The sequence below is a fragment of the Caretta caretta genome, chromosome 28 (genome assembly GCF_965140235.1).
Source record: "Caretta caretta isolate rCarCar2 chromosome 28, rCarCar1.hap1, whole genome shotgun sequence".
In the NCBI taxonomy this organism is placed as follows: domain Eukaryota; kingdom Metazoa; phylum Chordata; order Testudines; family Cheloniidae; genus Caretta; species Caretta caretta.
Window position 1 is genome coordinate 15,261,556 of NC_134233.1, and position 25,543 is coordinate 15,287,098.

Sequence of the window (25,543 nt, forward strand, 5' to 3'; positions counted from 1 at the left end):
GCGCTCGGCCGGGGCGTCACTTCCGGCCTGTGCCGCGCGCCCCGCGGCCCCGCCCCCGCCCCCGCCCTGGGCCTTCCGCCCGGTGCGCTGAGGCCAAGGAAGCCGGTAAGAGCCGGAGCCGCCTCAGGCCGGCGTGGGGGAGGGGCGGTCAGTGGGCGCGGGGGGGGGAGTGAATTGGATCCGGTCCCTGTCTGTGCCCCTCCCCCCCCCGGTCACTCCTCCCCCACTGGCCGCCCCCAGACCCCTCCCCCCCGGTCACCCGCCCCTCCCCCACTGGCCGCCCCCAGACCCCTCCCCCCCATCACCCGCCCCTCCCCCACTGGCCGCCCCCAGACCCCTCCCCCCCGGTCACCCGCCCCTCCCCCACTGGCTGCCCCCAGACCCCCCCATCACCCGCCCCTCCCCCACTGGCCGCCCCCAGACCCCTCCCCCCCGGTCACCCGCCCCTCCCCCACTGGCCGCCCCCAGACCCCTCCCCCCCGGTCACCCGCCCCTCCCCCACTGGCTGCCCCCAGACCCCCCCATCACCCGCCCCTCCCCCACTGGCCGCCCCCAGACCCCTCCCCCCCGGTCACCCGCCCCTCCCCCACTGGCCGCCCCCAGACCCCTCCCCCCCGGTCACCCGCCCCTCCCCCACTGGCCGCCCCCAGACCCCTCCCCCCCATCACCCGCCCCTCCCCCACTGGCCGCCCCCAGACCCCTCCCGCCCGGTCACCCGCCCCTCCCCCACTGGCCGCCCCCAGACCCCTCACCCCCGGTCATCCGCCCCTCCCCCACTGGCCGCCCCCAGACCCGCCCCCCCGGTCATCCGCCCCTCCCCCACTGGCCGCCCCCAGACCCGCCCCCCTGGTCATCCGCCCCTCCCCCACTGGCCGCCCCCAGACCCATTCCCCCCCCCGTCACCCGCCCCTCCCCCACTGGCCGCCCCCAGACCCCTCCCCCCCGGTCACCCGCCCCTCCCCCACTGGCCGCCCCCAGACCCCTCCCCCCCGGTCACCCGCCCCTCCCCCACTGGCCGCCCCCAGACCCCTCCCCCCCGGTCACCCGCCCCTCCCCCACTGGCCGCCCCCAGACCCCTCCCCCCCGTCACCCACCCCTCCCCCACTGGCTGCCCCCAGACCCCTCCCCCCCGTCACCCACCCCTCCCCCACTGGCTGCCCCCAGACCCCTCCCCCCCCGGTCACCCGCCCCTCCCCCACTGGCCGCCCCCAGACCCCTCCCCCCCGGTCACCCGCCCCTCCCCCACTGGCTGCCCCCAGACCCCCCCCCATTGGCCGCCCCCAGACCCCTCCCCCCCGGTCATCCGCCCCCCCCCCCACTGGCCACCCCCAGACCCCTCCCCCCCGGTCACTCCTCCCCCACTGGCCGCCCCCAGACCCCTCCCCCCCGGTCATCCGCAGGGTCCTGCACTTAGGACGGAAGAACCCAATGCACAGCTACAGACTAGGGACCGAATGGCTAGGCAGCAGTTCTGCGGAAAAGGACCTAGGGGTGACAGTGGACGAGAAGCTGGATATGAGTCAACAGTGTGCCCTTGTTGCCAAGAAGGCCAATGGCATTTTGGGATGTATAAGTAGGGGCATAGCGAGCAGATCGAGGGACGTGATCGTTCCCCTCTATTCGACATTGGTGAGGCCTCATCTGGAGTACTGTGTCCAGTTTTGGGCCCCACACTTCAAGAAGGATGTGGATAAATTGGAGAGAGTCCAGCGAAGGGCAACAAAAATGATTAGGGGTCTGGAACATATGAGTTATGAGGAGAGGCTGAGGGAGCTGGGATTGTTTAGCCTGCAGAAGAGAAGAATGAGGGGGGATTTGATAGCTGTTTTCAACTACCTGAAAGGGGGTTCCAAAGAGGATGGCTCTAGACTGTTCTCAATGGTAGCAGATGACAGAACGAGGAGTAATGGTCTCAAGTTGCAGTGGGGGAGGTTTAGGTTGGATATTAGGAAACACTATTTCACTAGGAGGGTGGTGAAGGACTGGAATGCGTTACCTAGGGAGGTGGTAGAATCTCCTTCCTTAGAGGTTTTTAAGGTCAGGCTTGACAAAGCCCTGGCTGGGATGATTTAACTGGGAATTGGTCCTGCTTCGAGCAGGGGGTTGGACAAGATGACCTTCAGGGGTCCCTTCCAACCCTGATATTCTATGATTCTATGATGCTATGAGGAGAGTTGGCTGGACCCTTTTCTTTTCTCCAGCTGGCACGGGATGAGGAGGTCCCTCTGAGTGCAGCATGGGTCCAGAAGTATCCCAAACCCCGTGACAAAGGGTCTCCATGAGGGGCGGCTTCCTGCAGTGCTAAGATGCAGCCACCTCTGGGGTGGATCCACGATGGCCATTATTTGCTAGTGACAGGGCATGGATGTGTCTTCAATATTTTGGCCCCCTCCATTTTGTTAAAGAAGCGTCCCCCCAGGCTCCCTCTGCCTGTGTGACTGGCCGGGATGGTGGTGGGGGTGGTAACTTTCTATCCACTTATCAAACACGGTGAGTTGAAACCACCAACAGATTTTTGCATCTCTCCCCTCCGGAAAACTGCAGGAACTTCAGGTTTCAGAGTAGCAGCCGTGTTAGTTTGTATCCGCAAAAAGACCAGGAGTACTTGTGGCACCTTAGAGACTCACAGATTTATTTGGGTATAAGCTTTCGTGGGCAGGTTCTGTAGGGAAAACTCTTGCCCTGAGTCCTTGCCCTAGATCTGGGGGCTGGGGGAGGTTGGAAGGGGGTGAGCACTCGCACACGGTGATCTGTTGAAAAGGGTTCTGGCCTCATCCTTTCTGAACTGTGCTTCTGGTGTCATTGGGACGAGTGTTAATCCGGAGTCACTGCAAGGAAAGACAAGGAGTGACATGAACAACTGTCCCTCTGGGGAGGTGGTTTAATTTGCTGCTCTTACCACAGAGCGCTGGTTGTTGCTAAAAGAGGGAAGGCGGCTCAAACTTTCTGCCCTAGATATTAGGATTCAGCTTCCTGGGTCAGAGGCTGCAGCCTCCATTGTGATCTGGGACCCCACCTTTGCTGGGAATTGACTTTCTCCAGCTGGTACTAGCCCTTGAGGGCAGCCCTAGGCTCTGTTCATAGTTAATTTTGAGCTAGAAACTCCAGAAAAGTGTGAGACCCGCAGGGAAAGTGCTGGAGAGTATTCATACCAAATAGCTTCTCCTCGTTTCTCCTCCCGTTAGCGATTTCCGGGAAAAAAATCCAGCCGTGGGACAGCAAACATCCCAAGGATGGGACTTTCCGAGCCACAAGGGCAGGGAGAGGGGACATGGGAAAGGAGATAGAAGGGGAAAGAAGAATGTGACTGAAAGGGGCAGTGGGAGAAATGAGTGGGGAGAGAGTTATCCAGATCTCTGATCTGCCCAGACACATGTATTGCAGCATCCCTGGGCAGAATCACTGTGCTGTGAACAAGATGAGGATCAGAGAGAGGAAAACCCAGTTCCTGACTCCACATTCCTCCTGCTGGGGTGTGGCTGCCTAGGGGACAGTGTCAGAAGGACTCTTCCAAAGTGACTCCTTTGGTTCTGCTCTTTTCTAGCATTATGTTCAGAAACTTTGTTACTGGCGGGGGTGGGGTGGGGGGGGGCTTAAAACTGTGTGGGCTTTGCCTGGAAGGAGGGGCCCGGTCTACACTGTAATGCAGAGAACAAGCATTTTCCCAGCATGGCAGAATCTAGGCTGTCTGTCTGCAAGGAAAGAGCCTGGGGGAATCGTGATGTGAAATGAACTAAAGCCCGTTCCTAAACCTGCACAACTGCCCTTCTCGCCCTGCCAGGCTGCAGAATGACGCCCACGTTTCCCTCCGGCTGATCCCGTCCTCCCATGGGACAGGGGAGAGAAATGGCTGCAGAGGAGCCAGCTCAGGTAGGGATTATCGGGGGGTTGCTGGTGGGCTCCTGCAGGAGGGAGAGGGACAGTAAGTACACAGGAGGTGGGAAGCTTTGCCCTGTCTGGTTTGGAGGTTGGAGCGGGGCAGGAAATACACAGGGTGGAGGAAGGGAGGAGGACGGGGTGTGACAAACCTGCTGGGATTTGTTTAATGAGTGGCCTAGATTCTAGGAACAGACTGCAGTGGTGGTGGAATCGTCCCTCTCCGTCTGGGTCGGAGGGAGTCCTCACCACGTCCTCGGGATCACTGCCTAGTCTCAGGGGAATTAACAGTCCAGGTGTCAGTGTCCCGACCTCCCTAACAGGCAAGAACCCCAGTCAGTATATGGGTTCTGATCCTCAGGCAAGAGCAGGGCCACCCAGGAGTCTGTAGGCTCTGGGCCCTTAGGCAGGGGCAGAGCAGACAACGGTTTAGGGGCCAGGCCTCAGGCAGGGTGGGCACCATTGGTCCAAGGCCCCAACCCTAAGGCAGGGCAGAGCGGTGAGCAGTCTAGCACCCGAGCTTTGGCAGGCAGTAGGTGAACACTGGCCTACAGTGGGCAGGCTGCTGCCCCAGCAGTGGGGGGCCCGGGGCCTACCCGACTCCACCTGGTCCCAGCCCAGGGCCTAACAGTGGTGGAGTGGTCTGCCGCTGGGTCAGCAGGGAGTCCAGCCGCAATATGCTGACCGCAGTTCAGGCTGCAGTACCGCCAGACTGGGGTTGGCTGCCCCTGGGCCACTTCCTCCCCTCCCCTTGGGGTGTATCTGGAACAGCGGCTGCCCTGTCTGCCCGGGGTTGGCAGCCAGTGGCAGTCCCGGCAGCTCCCCAGGTTCCTCCGGGAGCAGGGTGTCTCTTGGCTTGGCAGCAAAGCCGGCGGCCTGGAGCAACCAGGATGTGCCGCCTTTTAAACTTCTGGTACTGCTTCTCCACTTCTGGGTCAGAGGGAGCCCCTCTGCTCCGTCCCACTGCAGTGGCTGGCCAGTTGCCCTGCTGGCTGGAGGTGTCCCTGGCTGCTGCTGCTGTGTGGGGAGCCCTGCCGGCCTGCCCTCCGGAGGGAAGCGAGGACCCCCCACCATCCCTGGGGTCTCTCCTGGCTGGCTGCTGCTTTGGAGCCGGAGGAAAAGGAGGGTTTGCAGGATGGCTGCAGGACACTGTGCAGGGGGTTTGCTCCTATGGTGGTGGTAGCTACTGCTTTTGTGGGGTGGGGACCTGGAGCCCTCCCCCTAGCCCGTCTGCCGCCCCCCACCCCCACCCCCACCTACCCTCTGGGCCGGCTCTGCGCCCCTCGACACGGCTGCTTCCTTCACCCTGCTCAGCACCTGGCCGGACTGCAGCAGCAGGCACAGATTGAGTTCTGCACACGCACCTGTCTTCAGTCTGCTCCCCTTCCCCTTCCCCTCCATTGCTCCCCCTCGCTCAGCCCCCTGGCTGCCTGCGCCATGTTCCTCCCGGAGCACTTGCGCCCCTTTATTATTTATTACATTGCCCCCCCCCATTCACTGCTCCCCCCCCATTGATACTGTAGTCCCGCCCCTTCCCAGTGCAGCCGGAGGAGCAGGTATCCCCACGCTGCACCGGTGATCGAGCTTCCCCCGCCCTGCCTCGACTGGCCTCCCTGTACCTCTTGGGGGCCGTCACCACAGCTGGGGGGGAGGTATGTCCCCCTTGAGCTCCTGGAAGACTCGGGGTGCGGGTGGTTTTTACCTCTGTCCCACCCTTCCTTCCCAATGTCGCCCTACTGCTCTTCCTCTCCACCCTGGGAAAACCCCTTTCTCTCATCAGCCCCCTCCCACTGGGCTGTAAGGACCCCGCCCTCTGTCACGTCCTGTCCTTCCGCTGGCAGGTCCAGGTCCACCTGCTGGAGGCGCTAGAGGGGTCCTTTCTGGGGTCCCCCCAGGGGGCCCATTGCCAGGTGCTTTACTCTTCGGAGGAGGCCCGGTGCTACCTCTGCCAGGTGACGGGCATGTCCGGAGAGACTGGGGTGGTGCCCAGATGGGTGGGTGGGCCCCACCTCCGTCAGACACAGTCTGGTGGGGCCCCTGGAGGAGAGGACAGCAGGGCTGCTGCCGGGCATGGGAGAGGGCCCACCACAGCGGGAGGTATCTCTTCCCCTCATTGTCCCCCCGGCTCGGCCCCTGTTAGTCAGCCCTCTGCCTCCACCTTGTGGGGCTGGGTGCTGAGAGAGGGGAATGCGTCAAATGGAAGGCATGGGCTCACCACCGCCCTTGACACGGAGGGGGAGGAGGCCCCCCGCAAGACCGAGGGGGGCTGCGACTGCCGAGCCGTCCGCACCCCCCGAGAGGGCCCACAGGTGGAGCCAGCTGAGGATGCTGTGGGGAACGGCACCGCCCTCCGCCTGGAGTCGCTCCCTGAGGGGGCCTCGGATGGAGCCCCTCCCGCCCCCTCGTCATCTGTGCCCCCCTCGGCGCTGAGGCAATTGTTGCCGCCGTTGCTGGCGGGGAGAACTCTGGGGTGGCGGGGGAGATTTTCACTCCAATTGTCAGGAAATCGAGGCCCTGGGTCTGACCCCGGTCACCCAGCGGGAGGACGACCCCTTGCCAGAGGGCCTCGGTCTGGGCAGCGGATTTGTCCCGCTGCCGCCTCCTTTCCCTCCTCTACCCCAGGCCACTGCCTCCACTCTCGACCCTGGGGTGTTCCTGGGCTCGTCCATCTGCCCAGCCACAGACAGCACCTCGCCCGCGCCCGCCAGTTCCCTTGTGGCGATGGGCAGTGCCGAGAGCGCGGGCCCCGAGCCCCTGGGTGCACCCCCTCTTGAGGCCGACTGCTGCCTTTCCTCCCAGCTGGGGGCCCAATTGCAGATGCCATCCTGCCCCACACCGTGCGTTACTGAGGGCCCCCTTTCTCTCCCTGTACCCTCAGCCCCTGAACCCAGTCGAAAGGTGCTGTACCCTAGGGACACTGACCCCACTTCTGCCTCTGCTCCTGATCCCGTTCCCACTCCCAGTCCTGCTCCTGCCCCTGTCGTATTCTCCGACTCTCTCCCCGCCACCTCTCATACTGCTGCCGCCCCTGGGGTCGTCTCGTTTCCCCTTCCCTTGGACGATCCTCAGGGGACAGTTTCGTGTCTCCCCTTCCCCCCCTTCTCTGAGCGGCTGCGGAGGTGGACGTGACTGCTCCGGTGCCTTTCCCTATGGGGGACACACTGATGCTCAACCAGCTGGTCCTATCCGTGCTCTGAGACCAGCCCCGTGTATCCTGTCCCGGCTCCAGAGGTGAGCTCTGGAGTTCTTCTGGCCAGCATTGCGCTGGGTCTCACCGCACAGACGCGTGGGGTTTGGAGGTGGAAACGCCCTAATTTGTGGAACAGGAAACAACACACCTAGCTGGGGTTAGGAAGAAGAACCAGACTCCCAGTGCTGAAGCCCGACCTGACTAACCACCAGCTACTATGAGCGGGGTGGGGGTGGGACTCTGTTGATAACAAACCATCCAGAGCTTTCATTTGGCTGGCTCCTTTCCCCCACGAATAGTGGGGTTGTCACTGGGGCCGCAGGCACTGAGGGTTGGACTCTTGCTCTTTCAGGGGCCGGTGACCTTTGAGGAGGTGGCTGTGTATTTCACCAGGGAAGAGGGGGCTCTGCTGGACCCCGCTCAGAGAGCCCTCTACAGAGACGTCATGCAGGAGAACTACGAGAATGTGACCTCGCTGGGTAAGGGTTCCTGTCCCCTCGGTTCTTAGAAGGGAAGTGACTAATTAAGGTTCACATCATCTCTATAATGTAACCATTACACTGCCCTGATTCAGCATCACCCCACATGCCAGGGACACACACACTAGCCCTCTCCCCTCCCCTGCTATCCGACACTGCGGGAACAGAGCACATCAGCAGTTTAGCACATGGTCAAATACCTTCTGGGTTTAAGGTGAAACTGGGGTTTGGGTCCCGCATAGTGAACAGAAGCTTCCAACCCTGGCCTTGACTCCATGCAAACCAGCTCCGACTTACAAAATGATCCCACTCCCTTACCCTCACCTTGAGGATTTCTTCTGAGTCGTTGCCTTCACTTGCCCTGCAGATCACTACCATGTATCCCACCAGGGTGCTGACAGTCCCAGTGGCAAGAACTCCCCCTTGTGCACCTGTACTGACAACCTACAACACTGAGCACTGAAATGGGGCAGGCTCGGTCCCTCAGGGGTCACATGCACCTCTCTGCATATCACAGTCACAGCTCTGCCAAGCTGCTCCAACTACTCCCTCCACCATCCGATTACAGCTACACCTGACCCAGTGCACGCAGCCGGAGGGGATGTGGATAAATGCTGGGATTCCCGTCTGTAGAACACAACACAAACAAGGGCATGTTCTTAGTCCTTCCTCGTATCTGTTATAGATTCACAGATTTTAAGGCCAGAAGGGATGATTTCGTCATCTGGGCTGATCTCCTGTATCACACAAACTGTAGACTTTCTTTCAGTTACTGCTGTACTGAGCTGGACACCTTCTGTTTGACTAAATCATTTTCAGAAAGGCATCCAGTCTTGATGTGAAGTCCTGAACAGATGGAGAATACCCCAGTTCCTTGGAGAACCATTCCCAGTGGCTCCTACCAGCTGAAGGGATGGGAGCAGGGTTAGGGTGGCAATGCAGGGAAGGTGTGTACATTTACTGTTCATTTTCTGGTTTGCAGAGATTTAAGTTTAGCCACCGACCGTACGGTGAAAGGCAGGAGACAGCACTGGGCACCCTTAACTCTGCAGTAAAGTAGTTTCTAGGCATTTAGTTTGCTTCATCTTTTGTAGTGGACGTTTTGCCACTGTAACTGTGTCCACACTCATCCTTTTGCCAGTATAGCTGTGTGTGTGTGTGTGTGGTCCTAAACAACAGAGCTATCTTGGCAAAACTTTCAAGAGCAGACTACATCAGAGTCTGCATGTGGATTTTACAGCACTTCAAAATATTCTCAGCAGGGAAGCGATAGACATACCCCAACCGCTGAGCCCTCTGAGAGTCTCCCTGGAGAGTCCAGCCCCTGACACTCAGATTCACAGATATTCCAGTTTAACACAACACTTAGACGATGTCTACAGTAGCACTTTTGTTGGTAACACTTCCGTCGGTCGGGTGTGAAAAAAACACACCCCTGACCAACATAAGTATCCCCACAAAAGCAGTGGTGTGGACAGCGCTATGCTTGTGGGAGCCGCTCTCCCGCTGACATAGCTACCGCCGCCTGTAGGGGGTTTCATTCTGCCGAGAGGAGAGAGCTCTGCCGTTGGCATAGAGAGGCGACATGGGAGACTTATAGCAGTACAGCTGAGGCTCTGTCGTGTAGACATAGTCTGAGATGTGTGTAGAGAAAAAACAAGTCATAGTATAATTAATGAAGTCTAGAGATTCCAGTGATAGCAAGGAGAAGTCTTGGGAAAAAATAGTTACACATCAAGTACAATCAGAGCACTCTGTCTAGATCCTAGACGTACAGACCTTGAGCCTTTCGTATGTCCTACAGCAATGCTCACGCAAAGGCCTTCCAGTGTTTTACAGCCAGGCTGGGCTGTGACCTTCTGTTCATGAGACAAATCACACTGCCAGCTTGATGCCATGCTGGAGGATGCAGGGTGTACCTCTGTACAGCCAAATATATCTCCACATTCCATTATCTTACCTCATGAACAGGATCCTTCTCTTTGTTATTTCGTGTAAATTTCCTCTCTTGAAGATGTCACAATTTCTTCATTAGCATTTGGCTCAGTGTACAAACTGGGACACTTCCCCCACCTGTCTGTTCCCATCTGTCTCTTGTCTTATTCTTAGATTGTCAGCTCCATGGGGCAGGAATTGTGTTTTTGTTCTGTGTCTGTAGAACATCCAGCACAGAGGGATGATGGTCAGTGGCTGGGGATATGAGCATTACGGTAATAAAAATAATAAATACCAATCCTTGGGAGGGTCCAGGCATGGGGAGGGAGGGTGTTGGAGAGCAGAGAGGTGCTGGGGGGAGGTTTGGGGTGAAGAGATCCTGTGAGCTGGGATGTCTGGAGGCAGGGGGAAGGAGATGTACCATGGAGTAGGTCCTATAGGGAGTTGCAATGCAATGGAGGACTGGAAGAAATAAGAAGGAGTTGGTTTCAGTGGGCATGAACCTTTCAGAGCACCCCAACTCACTAAAGTCGTAACCTGTGCAGTAGAACGTCAGAGTTACAAACATTTGGGGAAAGGAGGTTGTTTGTAACTCTGAACAAAACGTTATCGTTCTTCTTTCAAATGTTTACAACCGAACATCGACTTAATTCAGCTTTGAAACTTCATTATGCAGAAGAAAAATGCTGCTTTTAATCATCTTCATTTAAATGAAACATGCACAAAAAGAGTTTCCTTTTCACGTCAAATCTTTTTTTAAAAGCCCTCCCCCCTTTTTTTTAGTAATTTATATTTAACACAGTACAGTTCTGTATTTATTTATTTAATTATGGGGGGGCGGGAGGTCTTTGCTGCCTGATTGGGTGCTGTCCGTTCCAAATGCCATGTATGGTTGACCGGTCAGTTCATAACTCTGGTGTTTGTAACACTGAGGTTGTAGTGTGTGTAAAAGGTGCCGTGGCAGGCTATGGCTGCACTACTGACACTCTAAGCCAACAGGAGAGAGTTCTCCCATCGACTTAATTACTCCAGGCCCCAGGAGCAGGAGTAGCTATGTTGGAAGGAGAAGCTCTCCCAATGACATAGTGCTGTCCACACCAACACGTCACTGTAACTTACGTCGCCCAGGAAGGTGGTTTACTCACACCCCAGAGTAACATAATTTATGCCAATGTAATCTTCACTGTGTATCTAGCCTAAGATACCAATTAGGGCTGTTAATCGCACCGCTACAGACTAGGGACCGAATGGCTCGGCAGCAGTTCTGCAGAAAAGGACCGAGGGGTGACAGTGGACGAGAAGCTAGATATGCATCAACAATGTGCCCTTGTTGCCAAGAAGGCCAATGGCATTTTGGGATGTATAAGTAGGGGCATTGCCAGCAGATCGAGGGACGTGATCGTTCCCCTCTATTTGACTTTGGTGAGGCCTCATCTGGAGTACTGTGTCCAGTTTTGGGCCCCACACTACAAGAAGGATGTGAAAAATTCGAAAGAGTCCAGCGGAGGGCAACAAAAATGATGAGGGGACTGGAACACATGACTTATGAGGAGAGGCTGAGGAAACTGGGGATGTTTAGTCTTCAGAAGAGAAGAATGAGGGGGGATTTGATAGCTGCTGTCAACTACCTGAGAGGTGGTTCTAAAGAGGATGGCTCTAGACTGTTCTCAGTGGTAGGAGATGACAGAACAAGGAGTAATGGTCTCAAGTTGCAGTGGGGGAGATTTAGGTTGGATATTAGGAAAAACTTTTTCACTAGGAGGGTGGTAAAACACTGGAATGTGTTACCTAGGGAGGTGGTGGAATCTCCTTCCTTAGAAGTTTTTAAGGTCAGGCTTGACAAAACCCTGGCTGGGATGATTTAGTCGGGGATCAGTCCTGCTTTGAGCAGGGGGTTGGACTAGATGACCTCCTGAGGTCCCTTCCAACCCTGATATTCTATGATTCTATGATCGTGATTTATCAGACTGTTAAAAATAATAGAATACCATTTATTTAAGTATTTTTGGATGTTTTCTACATTTTCAAATCTATTGATTTCTATTACAACACAGAATAGGAAGTATACAGTCCTCACTTTATATTTCTCATTACAAATATTTGCACTTTAAAAAACAAAAGTGATAGTATTTTTCAAGTACTGTAGTGCAATCTCTTTATTATGGAAGTTGAACTTACAAATGTAGAATTATGTACAAAAAATAACTGTATTCAAAAATAAAACAATGTAAAACTTTAGAGCCCACAAGTCCACTGAGTCCTATTTCTTGTTCAGCCAAACAAGTTTGTTTACATTTGCAGGAGATAATGCTGCCCGCTTCTTCTTTACAATGTCACCTGAAAGTGAGAACAGACATTTGCATGGCACTGTTGTAGCCAGCATCACAAGATATTTACATGCCAGATGTGCTAAAGATTCATATGTCCCTTCATGCTTCAACCACCGTTCCAGGGGACATGTGTCCATGCTGATGATGAGTTCTGCTTGATAACAATCCAAAGCAGTGCAGACCGATAACATGTTAATTTTCATTATCTGAGTCAGATGCCACCAGCAGAAGGGTGATTTTTTTTTTTTTTGGTGGTTCAGGTTCTGTAGTTTCCGCATCAGAGCGTTGCTCTTTTAAGACTTCTGAAGGCATGCTCCACACCTTGTCCCTCTCAGATTTTGGAAGGCACTTCATATTCTTAAACCTTGGGTCGAGTGCTGTAGCTATCTTTAGAAATCTCACATTGATACCTTCTTTGCATTTTGTCAAATCTGCAGTAAAAGTGTTCTTAAAATGAACAACGTGCGCTGAGTCATCATCTGAGACTACTATAACATGAAATAAATGGCAGAATGCGGGTAAAACAGAGCCAGAGACATACAAGTCTCCCCCAAGGAGTTCAGTCACAAATTTAATTAGCGCATTATTGTTTTAACGAGCGTCATCTGCATGAAGCATGTCCTCTGGAATGGTGGCCAAAGCATGAAGGGCCATACCAATGTTTAGCATATCTGGCACGTAAATACCTTGCAATGCTGGCTACAAAAGTCCCATGTGAACGCCTTTTCTCACTTTCTGGTGACGTAAATAAGAAGTGAGCAACATTATATCCTGTAAATGTAAGCAAGTAGGACTGAGTGGAGTTGTAGGCTCTAAAGCTTTGGTTTTGAGGGCAGTTACAAATGTCGATTTTAAAACACAAAAAAATAGACATTTGTAAATTGCACTTTTACAAGAACGAGCTTGCATGACAGTTCTTATATGAGGTGAATTGAAAAATACTATTATCATGTTTACAGTGCAAATATTTGTCATAAAAATATAAACTGAGCAGTGTACACTTTAATCTGTGTTGTAATAGAAATCAATATATTTGAAAATGTAGAAAAACATTCAAAAATATTAAATTTTAATTGGTATTCTATTGTTTAACAGTGTGATTAAAACTGATTAATCGTGATTAATTTTTTTAATCACGATTAATATTTTTGAGTTTATCGTGTGAGTTAACTGCAATTAATCGACAGCCCTAATACCAATAGAAACCTAATGACATCGTATTCATTAATATTATTGCATGGTGTATGTATGGAGGACAAATTCAATATTACAGACGCTGCAAATGATGTTCTTAAAGTGTGTCTGCCAGCCAGGGTCGAACTTACCTCACCCTAGGCAAAGGCAGGTGGTTCTGCCACCTTGAAGGCACTTTCAAGGGACATTAAAAGACAATGGGAATGCAATTTACATAAAAGAAACCATCAAACTAACAAGGGGCAGATGTAACCACTCAGCATCACGGCAAGGGAGGTTATCGCAGGAACAGACCAAATTCCATTTTAGCAAACACCAGCCGGGGAAGAAACCAGGATTGAACTTCGTTCATCACTAGACTCCAGGTCTCCTTCCTCACAGCTTGAATGCCCTTTACTTTGGAGGGGAACCTTCAGAAAACTCCCTTTCAAAGGTTCACTGAACTATACAAAAGAGAGGCAGGGAATCCCAAGTTATCTTTCATTTAAGAAGACAAAGGAGCCAAGCCCTTTGGACTTTGGGGGAGATATTGAGTAAGGGGGTGATCTGCCCTCTTGCTGGAAAGTAGTATGGTAAGAATCTTACCTTGAACCAAGATTGTAGTTTTGTTAAGTCGTCCTAGTCTCCAGAAAGCATTTTTCACTTTCACTTGCTTGTAACCATTTCTGGCCTTCTCCTTTACACCTGAACTCACCTTAACGCTTTTGTTATTAAACTTGTTGTAGTCTTAATCTAAATTAATCCGGTGCTGTCTTTGAATTCAAGTGATAGCCAACTCCAGTTGAAGTGATGAGCTGGGCCATTTGTCTCTTTTGAGGAGCAAGCAATCCTTCTTATTCCTCTGAATGATCCAGGAAAAGCAGCCATTGCAGAGCACATGATTTTGGGAAAATTCAGATGTTGCTATCTCTTGCCAGGTGTATCCAAGCCTGCTGGAAGCCAGAATGTGCCTGGGGTGTAAGAAGCAGGCGGCTGGAGTCAGAGCTGCTGGTCCAGGGTTATTTATCTCACAGACACTCAGTGCGTCCTTGAATGCTGGCTGGGAACATCCAGACACGGGAGCTCCAGCAGCAGAACACTGAAAGTCACCCAGGATTACAGATGACACAACTCCTCACTGCTCCGGATTGCACCCCAGAGTGTGAAAATGGCCTAGGTTGGTAGTGAAACATCTTGAGAGACTTGCTCCCCCAACCCCATCTGCAATAGCCACAATCTCTCTTCCTTGCAGGCTCCTTGGATCTTGGGCTCCATCATTCCTGAAGTCACCTGGCCTGATTCTTATTTCTCACATTCTGCTTTTCCAGAGGAAATAGAATATGTTACTCCTGAATTATAGCGGCTAATTTCCCAGCATTCTCCACATCCAGAGATTTTTATATTCCCTCCCGTTACACCTGACTCACTAGATTCCCTAATGCCGCAGTATGCGCTTTCCTGACATCTAGTACTGCTGAGATCCTGCATTCAGTGATCTCCCTGCCCTTCCTGTTCCTTACTGCACAGAACCCCATCAGCCTATGCTGACTGTTCCCAGACTCCCCAGGACTCTCTTATTGTCTCTGGACCTGTCTGTCAGCAAGAAGCGGTTCCTGGGAGACTTGCTCGCTGTCTGGAGTCTTCACTTTCTGAGACATTCATTTACCTTCTGTGTGTTTTAGGAGCCTCTTTGATAATGAGTGTCTGCGACATTACCCAGGGTACACTCTGGACTGTCGAATAGCTGTGTCCCATCAGTTCTCCAACCTGGGATACCTTTCACACTGCTTTGCTGTGAGAACAGCCACTCCTGGCCAGTTAACACACATTGTCCAGCATGTAACTCGCTCCCAGCTACACAGTACAGAATGCTACTACTCAGCCACTCGTGAATTACACCACAGGGGAATACCGGCACATTCTCTAGTCCCAGATTTCCCCCCACAAATGTGTGTCTTGCACTCTCCAGCACATTACTAAACGGAACAAGGTCATAGAAAGTCTGTCACTTCATCAATGGAAAATAACATGCACCAGGCTTGTTATCCCAAGTGGCGTTTCTCATACACTTTAATCCAAACAATAAAGTTGTTTTACCTATTAACTACAGAAGGAAAAGATTTTAAGTGACTACAGTAAGGAGGCATAAAAGTCAGAATTGCTTACAAAAGAAATAAAAGATGAAACGCAAACTAACGTCTAACTTAACAAGCTAAAATAGATGCACAGCAAATGTCTCTTGCTCACCATATGCTGTGACAGGCTGGGTTTCCTTTCAGCCAGGGGCCCCGCCTCCCGAAGTTCAGTTCTTCAGGAGTTGTTGATGTCATGAGCAGAGAGAAAAGGGGTGGGAGAGAAAGCGTATCAAGGGTTTTCCCCTCCTCTTTTTATAATTCAGTCCTTGGTGCTAGAAACATCTTCAGTTTTCAGCTGAGTCATGGTGACAGGCTCCATGTGTTGTCGATGTGAGGTTCAAGTCTTCCCTGTGATAAAATGTAAATATAAGTAAAATCTTATATCTTTTGTGACGGGGTCAAGCCAGAGGGCTACAGGAGAGTGGTGGAAGGCCAGTATATTAGCCCCAGGATAAGCAGGTTCCTTTCCCCCTGGTAACTGAACAGGGGTTACTCCAGGTTAATTAAGACACATGGGGCTAATCAAGGGGCCTGCTAGAACCCATTAAGAGCCTCCCCTCCAGCCAGATATGAGCACGTGATAGGAGCTGTGGGAGGCAGGTACGCTACTGGAGAGCTGGGCGGTGCAGAGGCGCCAGGAGAGAAACCCCCTCCCCCCCCACATACAGAGGCGAAAGGCAGGGGAAACCCTGCCCAACAGGGCAAACAGCCCTTCCAGGCACCGGAGGTTTTTAGGGAAGAGAACTCACCAGAGGGGAGAGACTGAACTGGGTATCTGGCCTGTTGTCACCATGCCTGGAGGGGCTACCAGAGATTGAGGCTCCCCTCCCTCTTTCCCAGTCAAGAAGGCTGGGCTTCACCTGTTCAGGCAAGGTGTGGACAATAAACCCAGGGGCGTGGGTGTAACGATGCAGCCTTTGGCAGGACACTACTGAGAGTATCAATTCAGGACAAATCGCTTAGAGCAGGGCAGTCACAGCCCAAGGCTGGGGGTCCTTCACTACTAAGGCACACCAACCCAGCCAAACAGAGAGGACTTCGGTCTCACCCCACTGGCTAACCACAAGTCACACAAGCAATTCCCTTCGACACTCCAGTTTCCCAGTATCCCCACCAGTGCCACTTGTTATGGGGATGAATGGTTATGAAAAACCAATACCCCGGTAAAAGAAAAAAGGTCCTCCCGATCCCAAAGGACCAAGCCCCAGACCCAGGTCAATATACCAGTCAGATCTTACCCACAAATCACGCTGTTGCCAATCCTTTAGAATCTAAAATCTAAAATTTTATTCATAAAAGGAAAAAGAGATAGCTAGAATTGGTTAAATGGAATCAAATACATACAACAATTGTAAAATTCTTAGTCAAGGCTTGTTTCAGGCTTAATGGTATTACTGCTGATTTAAACCAATCAAGTCTCTGGAGTACAAACATCCCAGCTTGGATGGGTCGTTCAGTCCTTTGTTCAGAGCTTCAGTTTCAAACACAGTTCCGCCGGAGGTCAGAAGCAGGATTGAAGACAAAATGGAGGGGGTTCCAGGGTCTTTTATATCCTCTGCCATGTGAAAGGATCTTTTTGTTCTTACTGTGGAAAATCACAGCAGCAAGATGGAGTTTGGGGTCACATGGCAAGTCACATGTCCATGCATGACTCAGTTTGCAGGCAGCAGCCACTGCTCACATGCTACTTTGAACATCCCAGGAGGGCTCCTCAGATGTGGATTGGAGTCTCCCAAGGTCCATTGTCAGTTAAGTGTTTCTTGATTGGGCACTTAATCTGAAGAATTCTTTCTCAAGAAGTTGACCAAATGCTTTACTAATGATACTTAGAATCAAACAGTGAGATACAAGTACATAGCCAATATTTATAACTTCAAATACAAAAATGATACACACATACAGATAGCATAACCAGGAAATTACAACCTTTTCATAGACACCTCACTTGACCTCCTTTGTACAAGATTTGGTGCAACTATAGGACCTTGGTTGCAACAATGATCTATACGGTCACAGTTCATGTCAATAATGTCACAGTGGGGAAATCCTGAGGGGGAGAGGAATACCCCAGCCTGCCACTAAGAGGAAGCGCGGAACCCACTGAGGCGGAGAAGGAGCTCTGTCACACTTTATATATGCAGTGTTTCTATTTTAACACACAGTTTAACAAGACAAAAGTGTTCAGCGTATTATCGGTTTCCAAATGATACCTGACAAGGCATACTTTGTACAAAATATATCATAATTTTGCAAAAGAGTGAATACAGGGTTACAGACTGTCACAGTGTGTGTCTGTGTGTGTTCCTAGCAGATATGTGTGTATTTCAATCCCTCTTGAGCAGAGTGTTCTGCATCTTTGAGGAGTTGGCCCTGGGATTTCACTGGTTTACTAAGGACTGGGTTTTAAATAAATATTTATTTTTCATGACAAAGTCATATAAATTCACCTGATCTCCTTGTTTTCTTTCATCTGAACAGGGTTTCCAGTTTCCAAACCTGATGTGATCTCCCAGCTGGAACAAGGGAAAGAGCCATGGGTCCCAGACCTCCAGGATTCAGAGGAAAAAGAGATCCTGAGAGGTCCCTGCACAGGTGAGGAACATTTAACCAACTCAGAATCTGTAAGTGCCTGAGCAAAAAATCTGAGGATACCCTACAAAGAGCTTGAGAGCTCTCAGTTCAGGATTGTCCCCAGCAGGTGTCATATTGTCACAGCAGATATAGCTCAGGGCTTCCTACAGACCCTAACTGACACTTGGCAGTAGCTTCCTTCCTTCTGTCTGAGAATTTGGATGGGATGTGAAGACAGAATTTGGGGGAAGAGTTTAGGGGAATTCAGTTCCTGTTTTTTGACATCTCTCCAGCACTTATTTTGGTATGGTCATCTCTTTTCCATCCCAGTTTGAGGTTTCTCTCTCTGTTGCAGCAGGTGCTGGGATGGTGAGTGAGAATGAGGAGCAGAATTCTCAGCAGGAAGATCCTGAGCAAGTGGAACTGCATGGAGCATTATTGCAAAGATCCAAAGAGAAAGAGCCCACGATTCATGAACAGGGAAAAGTCTGTGAGATTCAGCGCAGTCCAGAGAGAGAGCAGGGAAACCAGCCAGAGGAGAAAATGGGAAAAATAATTTACTGTTGGGGAACTCAAAAGGACCTCAAAGAAACCACAGCCCAACAAAAAATCCTCAGAGGAAAGAGAAAATATAGATGCACTGAGTGTGGGGAAAACTTCAGTGAATGTTCAGCCCTCATTGCACATCAGAGAATCCACACGGGAGAGAAACTCTATGAATGCTGTGAGTGTGGGAAAACCTTCAATCGCATCTCACACCTCACTCGACATGAGATAATCCACACAGGAGAGAGACCCTATGAATGCCGGGAGTGTGGGAAAACCTTCACTCTCAGCTCATATCTTACTACGCATGAGCGAATGCACAGGGGGGAGAGGCCCTTTCAGTGCTCTCAGTGTGGGAAAACCTTCACTAGGAGCTCATCCCTTATTAGACATGAGAGAATGCACACGGGAGAGAGACCCTATAAATGCTGTGAGTGTGGGAAAACCTTCACTTCCAGCTCAAACCTTATTCAGCATCAGAGAATCCACACAGGGGAGAGGCCCTATGAATGTGGTCAGTGCGGGAAAGCCTTCAATTGCAGCTCAGAGCTCACTAGACATGAGAGAATCCACACAGGGGAGAGACCCTATGAATGCAGTGAGTGTGGGAAAACCTTCGCTCTCAGGTCAGATCTTACTACTCATGAGAGAATCCACACAGGGGAGAGGCCCTTTCAGTGCTCTCAGTGTGGGAAAACCTTCACTAGGAGCTCAGACCTTACTAGACATGAGAGAATCCATACGGGAGAGAGACCCTATGAATGCTGTGAGTGTGGGAAAAGCTTCATTGCAAGCTCAAAACTTATTCAACATCAGAGAATCCACACGGGGGAAAGTCCCTATAAATGCGGTGAGTGCGGGAAAGCCTTCAGTTGCAGTTCAAAGCTCACTAGACATGAGAGAATGCACAGGGGGGAGAGACCTTATGAATGCTGTGAGTGCAGGAAAACCTTCACGCACAGCTCAGATCTTACTACACATGAGAGGATCCACACAGGGGAGAGGCCCTTTCAGTGCTCTCAGTGTGGGAAAAGCTTCAGTAGGAGCTCAGATGTTACTAGACATGAGAGAATCCATACGGGTGAGAGACCCTACGAATGCTGTGAGTGTGGGAAAAGCTTCATTTCCACCTCAAACCTTATTAAACATCAGAGAATCCACACCGGGGAGCGGCCCTATAAATGCGGTGAGTGCGGGAAAGCCTTCAATTGCGGTTCACAGCTCACCAGACATGAGAGAATCCACACAGGGGAGAGACCCCATGAATGCTGAGAGTGAGGAAAAACCTTCACTCACAGCTCAGATCTTACAACATGTGAGAGAATCCACACGGGAGAGACCCCCATGAATGCTATGAGTGTGAAAAGCTTTACTGACAGCTCAAACATTGCTCAACATCAGAATAATCACAGGTGAGAAATCCTATGAATGCTCTGAGTGTGGGAAAACCTTCACTCTCAGCTTACGCCTTACTAGATATTGGAGAATCCACACGGGAGAGAGATCCTATGAGTGTTGTGAATTCGGGAAAACTTTCAATCAAAGCTCATAACTCAGTACTAGGGCTGTCCATTAATCACAGTGAACTCACGTGATTATTCAGTTTTAATCACACTGTTAAACAATAAAATCCCAATTGACATTTATTAAATATTTGTAGATGTCTTTCTATATTTTCAAATATATTGATTTCAGCTACAACACAATACGAAGTGTACAGTGCTCAGTTTATAGTATTTTTCTTACAGATTTCTGCACTGTAAAAATGATAAAACATAGTATTTTTCAGTTCATCTAATACAAGTAACATAGTGCAATCTCTAGCTTGAAATTGCAGCTTACAAATGTAGATTTTTTTTGTTCCATATCTGCACTCAAAACCAAAACAACGTAAAACTTTACAGTCTAGAAGTCCACTCAGTCCTACCTCTTGTTCAGCCAGTCGCTAAGACAAGCAAGCTTGTTTACATTTAAAGATGATAATGCTGCTTGCTTCTTATGCCCGTCAACTGAATGTGAGAACAGGTGTTCACATGGCACTTTTGTAGCCGGCATTGTAAGGTATTTACATACCAGATACGCTAAACATTTGTGTGCCCCTTCACGCTTCAACCACCACTCCAGAGGACATGCTTCCATGCTGATGACGGTCGTTAAAAAAAAGAGTCACAAATTTAATTAGTGCGTTGTTTTTTTAACGAGCATCATCAGCATGGAAGCATGTCCTCTGGAATGACACTATGGGATTATGACACTGGTCACATTACACTATGGGGGTCATGTGACCAGATCACTGAATACTGGACTCCATCTTGGAATACCAATGTTTTTCCACTGAAAGGCATGGGAACCAAGCTTGGAGACAAATGGTTCCCACCATATGCAAGATATTTAAGGCAGTGGAGTGACATCATCAGGATTCTTCACTGACTCCCTATCCAAAGAGACTCTTGGAGACACCTAAGGAACAAAGACTGAACTGGGGGAGAAGTGCTGGACCCAGACTAGAGGGGTTTCTAGCCTGTGAAAGGAATACATGGGGGTTTTAAGCTGCAAGGAAGGGCAGCTGGCCCCTTAAGAATCTCTGCAACCATCTTAAATCATCATTTAGGGTGAGACTTTGCTACTCATAGCCAATCTCTTTAGTATATTAAGTTTAGATTGTGTTTTGTGTATTTGCTAGGTAATCTCCTTTGATCTGTTTGCTATCCCTTATAACCACTTTAAATCTATCTTCTGTAGTTAATAAACTTGTTTTTGTTTTGTCTAAAATCAGTGCATGGAAGTCATAACTTGGGGCAGAAAGCTGTCCTATATTCCCTCTCCACATTGAGGGAGGGGGTGAATTTCATGAGCTTATGCTGTACAGTTCTCTGTGGAGCACAAGGTGGTATCATTTTGGGTTTCCCTCCAGGTGGGGGTGCGTGTCTTAGAAAATGAGAGGTGCCTTAACTGTGCCTTCCCATGCAGGGACCAGTTAAAGAACCTATGTGTATGTACCTGCAGCTGGGTGTGTCCCTACCTGTATGTGCACTGGTGGAAGTGCAGGGTGAAGCCTGGAGGGCTTGGCAGCTTGTCATAGCAGTACAGTGTGAGTGGAAACCCAGGCTGGTGGGTCAGGGGTCTCAGTGATACCCCAGTTCCAGGTGGAACCCAGGGGGAACCCATCACAGTGGCGCAGTTGAGCAGGATCATATGCACGGCTTGTTGCTCTGAGACACTGGTGGTGATTTTATGTGAGTTTTAAATGTAGAGGCTGAAGATCAGTCAAAGAAGTTACCAGTTATTCTCTGTTTGCTTATTTTGGGCAAGGGAAGTAGGGAGAAAGAAACAGGAAACTGCATGGAAGTGAAACTAGTAAGAAGCTGGAGCTGTACAGACTACAGGCAGAAGAGAGGGGAAAGGAACACAGAAGACATATGGAGTTGCAGTGACTGCAGATCGAAGCAGAGAATGCCAGACAAGAAGCTGCGTACCAAAGGGCCCTGGAACTGCAAGGTAAAGAAATGGAGGAGAAGGAAAAAGAAAGGAAACATGAACTGGACTTGATACACAGGTGGAACCAGAACCCCCTCTCCCACTTCCTGCTCCAGGGAGTCCCACCTCTCCAAAAATCAGTGCTGAGTGAAGCAGGTTTGAATGGATCAGAGGAGAATGTGATGGGAGAATCTCCTGTCCTAGTTCTGAGTCATCAGATGTAACCTGCTCTGGAATTTCACTTGATACTTTCATTTTCATGTCGTCTACCTCTCTGCGATGTGGGTTTCTCCCTTTCCCGAAGGCTGTTTGGTCACACAACTGGAGATTTGTTTAGTTTGACAGGCTGGAGCTCAGATTTATTGGAGACTTTGAGACAAATGACCATTTGTTAAAGTCATTACCTCTCACTTTAGCTTTGCTTTTCCCCCACCTCTCCATGATGACACGGAGAAAGTTCAAGTGCAGTTCTGTCAACAGGAGAGAACTCTTCCATTTACTGGACATGCTAACAAAGAAACAGCCATGATTTAAAATCTCCACTCGGAAATGGTGAACAGCAGCAAACCCCAAACTGTGCAACGAACTGAAGCAAGTGCAGATGATCACAGTGGAGTTCAATTGTTTAAGTCCATGGTTCTCAAACTTCATTGCACCGTGACCCCCTTCTGACAACAAAAATTTCTACATGACCCCTATCCCCTCTGCGGAAACCAAAGTGCGTCAGCCCCAGGTGGCAGGGCAGTAGCCTGAGCTCTGCAGGGGATATGAAGCTGCAGCCTGAGTCCTGCTGACGGCGGGGGGACTGAAGCCCTCAAGCTTTGGCTTCAACCCCAGGCAGGGGGGCTTTTCCTTTAGTCCAGGGTCTAACGCCGACCCTGGCAATCCCCTTAAAACGGTTTGAGAACTGCTGGTTTAACAGTCAATATTGTCTCAGATGAGCTGAGGAGATAATTCCACAGTAACTGACTTGGAACTAGGCAAAATGCTCTTATATTTGGTTCCCAGAGCATCTGTAACCCAGGCCCTACAGAAGATCTCTCGTAGCTAATACTATTTTATGGGAAACGCTGCCCTTTACGATGCAGATGTGGAGGAAATAGAAGTGGGTTTTTTTGTTGTTCTTGAATTTACCCTTTGTAGGTGCTACAAACGTGTATACAATTAAATCGCTGCAGAAAAATAGCTATTTTTTAATAGAAACTCCAACTCCGGTAACTTACAGAGATTCTGGTGCGGGCCTGGATCTAGTTCCTAGCCTAGACCCGGGCCACCAAGTTAAAGAAAAACTGGCCACGTTTCAGGAAGCTGTTCTGCACTAGCACTGCTGAGATTTTGAGGGGTTTGGTAAAGGGTTCTACTTCAGAGAAGCGTAAATGTACCCAAGCCAAGGCCAAGGCTTCGGAAAGAAGGAGAAACGGTATATGCCGAGTTCTTGGTTTTCACCCAGTAAAGGAAGCTATGGTGACCAATAGCCCAAGGAAAATTGTCGAACACGACTCCCTAGTTCAGTGTCACTGATTACAGTCGCAGAAGATGCCATGGGAACAATCATCCTTCATTCTTTGGATCCAAAGTTTCATGAGGCAAAGAGAGAGACACCTTCAGGGGACATTCCTTCCCCGTGAATCCCAAACTGGCTGCCTGATTGGGTAACAAGGACTACCATGCTGTGGTAATGATGGTAACCAATCAGGGAATAAACATGTCGGGCTCCAACTGCAGACGGCAGGACACACAAATGTTTAGAGTTCTGATTCTGTGGTTTTGCGTCTTGGGGCTCGTCTACACTTCAAATGGTGCATCGGCACAGCTGCACCGGTGTAACAGAGCTCTCCCGTCAGCTTAGCTAATCCACCTCCGCAGGAGGCGGTAGCTTTGTCACTAGCAGAAGCTCTCCCACTGATATGGCAATGTGCACATGGGCGGGGGGGAGCGGGCGTGCAATACTCTGTCCCTCAAAGCACGCTGGAATCCCCCTATTCGCCACTGTCATATGATTGACATGTCCTGTACAATGCATGCCTTGGTCTGTTAAACCTTAATATCTTCTTCAATTGTAGGTGCGATCATTGTATGTGAAGTGTGGAGCACTGCTGTATGTGTTACTGAAATACATTGTGAGGTTGGGAAACGCCCAGAGCCAGCCTTTCGGTTGCAACAAAGGAGAAGCTATCGCTGGCCAGACGCGTTGATGGCCCACTAAGAAGAATCACTCTCCCAGAGGCTCCTTAGAGAGGGCACATACGTAATGGGGACAGCCTAGCCGATGTCACAGCAAGGATCTTTCTAGCAGCCGGAAGAAAGTATAAAAGAGGGAAAATAACATAATCACTTGGCTTCTTCCCCCTACTCCGTCTCAACACCTGGAAGATCGTCTGGAGGACAAAGACTTTGAACTAGGGAGATTGGCCCCAGACTGGAAGGGAGTTCAGTCTGAGTATTGAGACCTGTGAGCTGCCTGTAACGTCTATTAGGGTGAGACACTGTTTCATTCAAATCTTGCTTAGTCTGTTAAAGTTAGAATTTAGAATGTTTCTATTTTTATTATTACGTAACTAATTTTGGTCTCTATGTCTGCTACTTATAGTCACTTAAATCTGTCTGTAGTTAATAAATCTCTTTTATATTTTACCTAAACCAGTGTGGTTTTGGTTGAAGTGCTTTTGGGGAATCTCTGCTCAGGTTACACAGGCTGGTGCATGTCCACTTTCCTTAGAAGAAGTGCCAAATTAATTAATGAGCTTGCACTGTTCAAGGGAGTCTTGAGCAGTGTAAGACGGTATGTTTCTGGGGTGTAAGGCTGGGGTGATTGCCTGGTGCCTCTCCGTATTTTTCATGAGTGGCTCGGGGAGCATTCATGCAATTTAGCTGGGTGCTTGGCTCCACGTGCCAATGGCTGAGTGATCACAGTGCCTGGCGGGGTTTGCTGCTTGTCACTGGCATAGCATTATGTGAGAGAACCCAGGCAGGAGAGTTAAGGAGGCACAGTGGTCCCACAGTGCCAGGTTTTACCCCGGGGATCCCATCAAACCAATAAATAAAGGCAGGATATCATAAAGCAAGCCAGCAGGCTGGCCTATGGGTTAAAGAGTAAGAGCCTAATTATGTGATCACCTGAATTATACTGGAAAATTGAAAGTTGTCTTGGTTTTTTGTTTTGTTTTTCTTGGGCCATTGGTCACCATAGCGTCCTTTACTGGGTGAAAACCAAGAACTGGGTGTGTACTATTTCTACCCCCCCTTCTTTCCGAATCCTTGGTCATGGCTAGGGTACATTTACACTTCTCTGAAGTAGAATCCTTTACCAAACCACTCCAAATCTCAGGAGTGCTAGGGCAGAACGGCTTCCCCAAACACGCCCTATTTTCTTTAATTTGGTGGCACAGGTCCAGACTAGTGACTTGATACAGGCCTGGATCAGAATCTCTGTTAGTTACCAGAGTTGGCATTTCTACTAAAAAATGGCTATTTTTCTTAAACTGTTACATTTTCAACACTGATTTCATTTTATACACATCTGTAGCACCTACAAAGCATAAATTCAACAGAAACCCCACTTTTATTTCCTCAACATCTGCATCATCAAGGGCAGCACTTCCCCTACCAAAGGATTAGCTAGGAGAGATCTTCTGTAAGGCCTGGGTTACAGATGCTTTGGGAACCAAACACATGGGCATTTTGCCTAGTTCAAAATCACTTAGGGTGGAATTCCTTCCTCAGAACATTTGAGACAATATTGACTTAAACAACTGAACTACACTGTGATCATATGCACTTCTTCCAGATAGTTGGGAGTCTTGTTCACCATTTCCCAGTGGAGATTTTAAT

At 50.2% G+C, this 25,543-nt stretch overlaps 1 protein-coding gene across 4 annotated transcripts; it reads left to right on the plus strand.

Moving 5' to 3' along the window:
- LOC125628609 (uncharacterized) lies at window positions 1-24,352 on the plus strand. 4 transcript variants are annotated; one of them, XM_075123964.1, is made up of 6 exons: window positions 1-105; window positions 3,782-3,870; window positions 7,419-7,545; window positions 17,597-17,710; window positions 18,045-19,085; window positions 23,776-24,352. In XM_075123964.1, the coding sequence occupies exons 2-6, from the start codon at window positions 3,829-3,831 to the stop codon at window positions 23,916-23,918; spliced, it is 1,467 nt and encodes a 488-aa protein (XP_074980065.1). In that variant the 5' UTR covers window positions 1-105; window positions 3,782-3,828; the 3' UTR covers window positions 23,919-24,352. The 4 variants fall into 4 exon arrangements, 2 of the variants coding, with proteins under 2 accessions (XP_074980065.1, XP_048689722.2); XR_012666288.1 differs by lacking the exons at window positions 17,597-17,710; window positions 18,045-19,085; window positions 23,776-24,352 and adding exons at window positions 13,922-14,160; window positions 14,236-15,087 and having other exon boundaries at window positions 2-105; XM_048833765.2 differs by lacking the exon at window positions 23,776-24,352 and having other exon boundaries at window positions 2-105; window positions 18,045-19,886.
- Window positions 24,353-25,543: the final 1,191 nt, after the last annotated feature.

Bases quoted from the DNA above. Each gene is read 5' to 3' on its own strand.
- LOC125628609 (XM_048833765.2), top strand. From the start codon at position 3,829: ATGGGACAGGGGAGAGAAATGGCTGCAGAGGAGCCAGCTCAG. The intron at 3,871-7,418 runs GTAGGGATTATC...TTGCTCTTTCAG, and splicing joins CTGCAGAGGAGCCAGCTCAG to GGGCCGGTGACCTTTGAGGA. The intron at 17,711-18,044 runs GTGAGGAACATT...TCTCTGTTGCAG, and splicing joins CCTGAGAGGTCCCTGCACAG to CAGGTGCTGGGATGGTGAGT.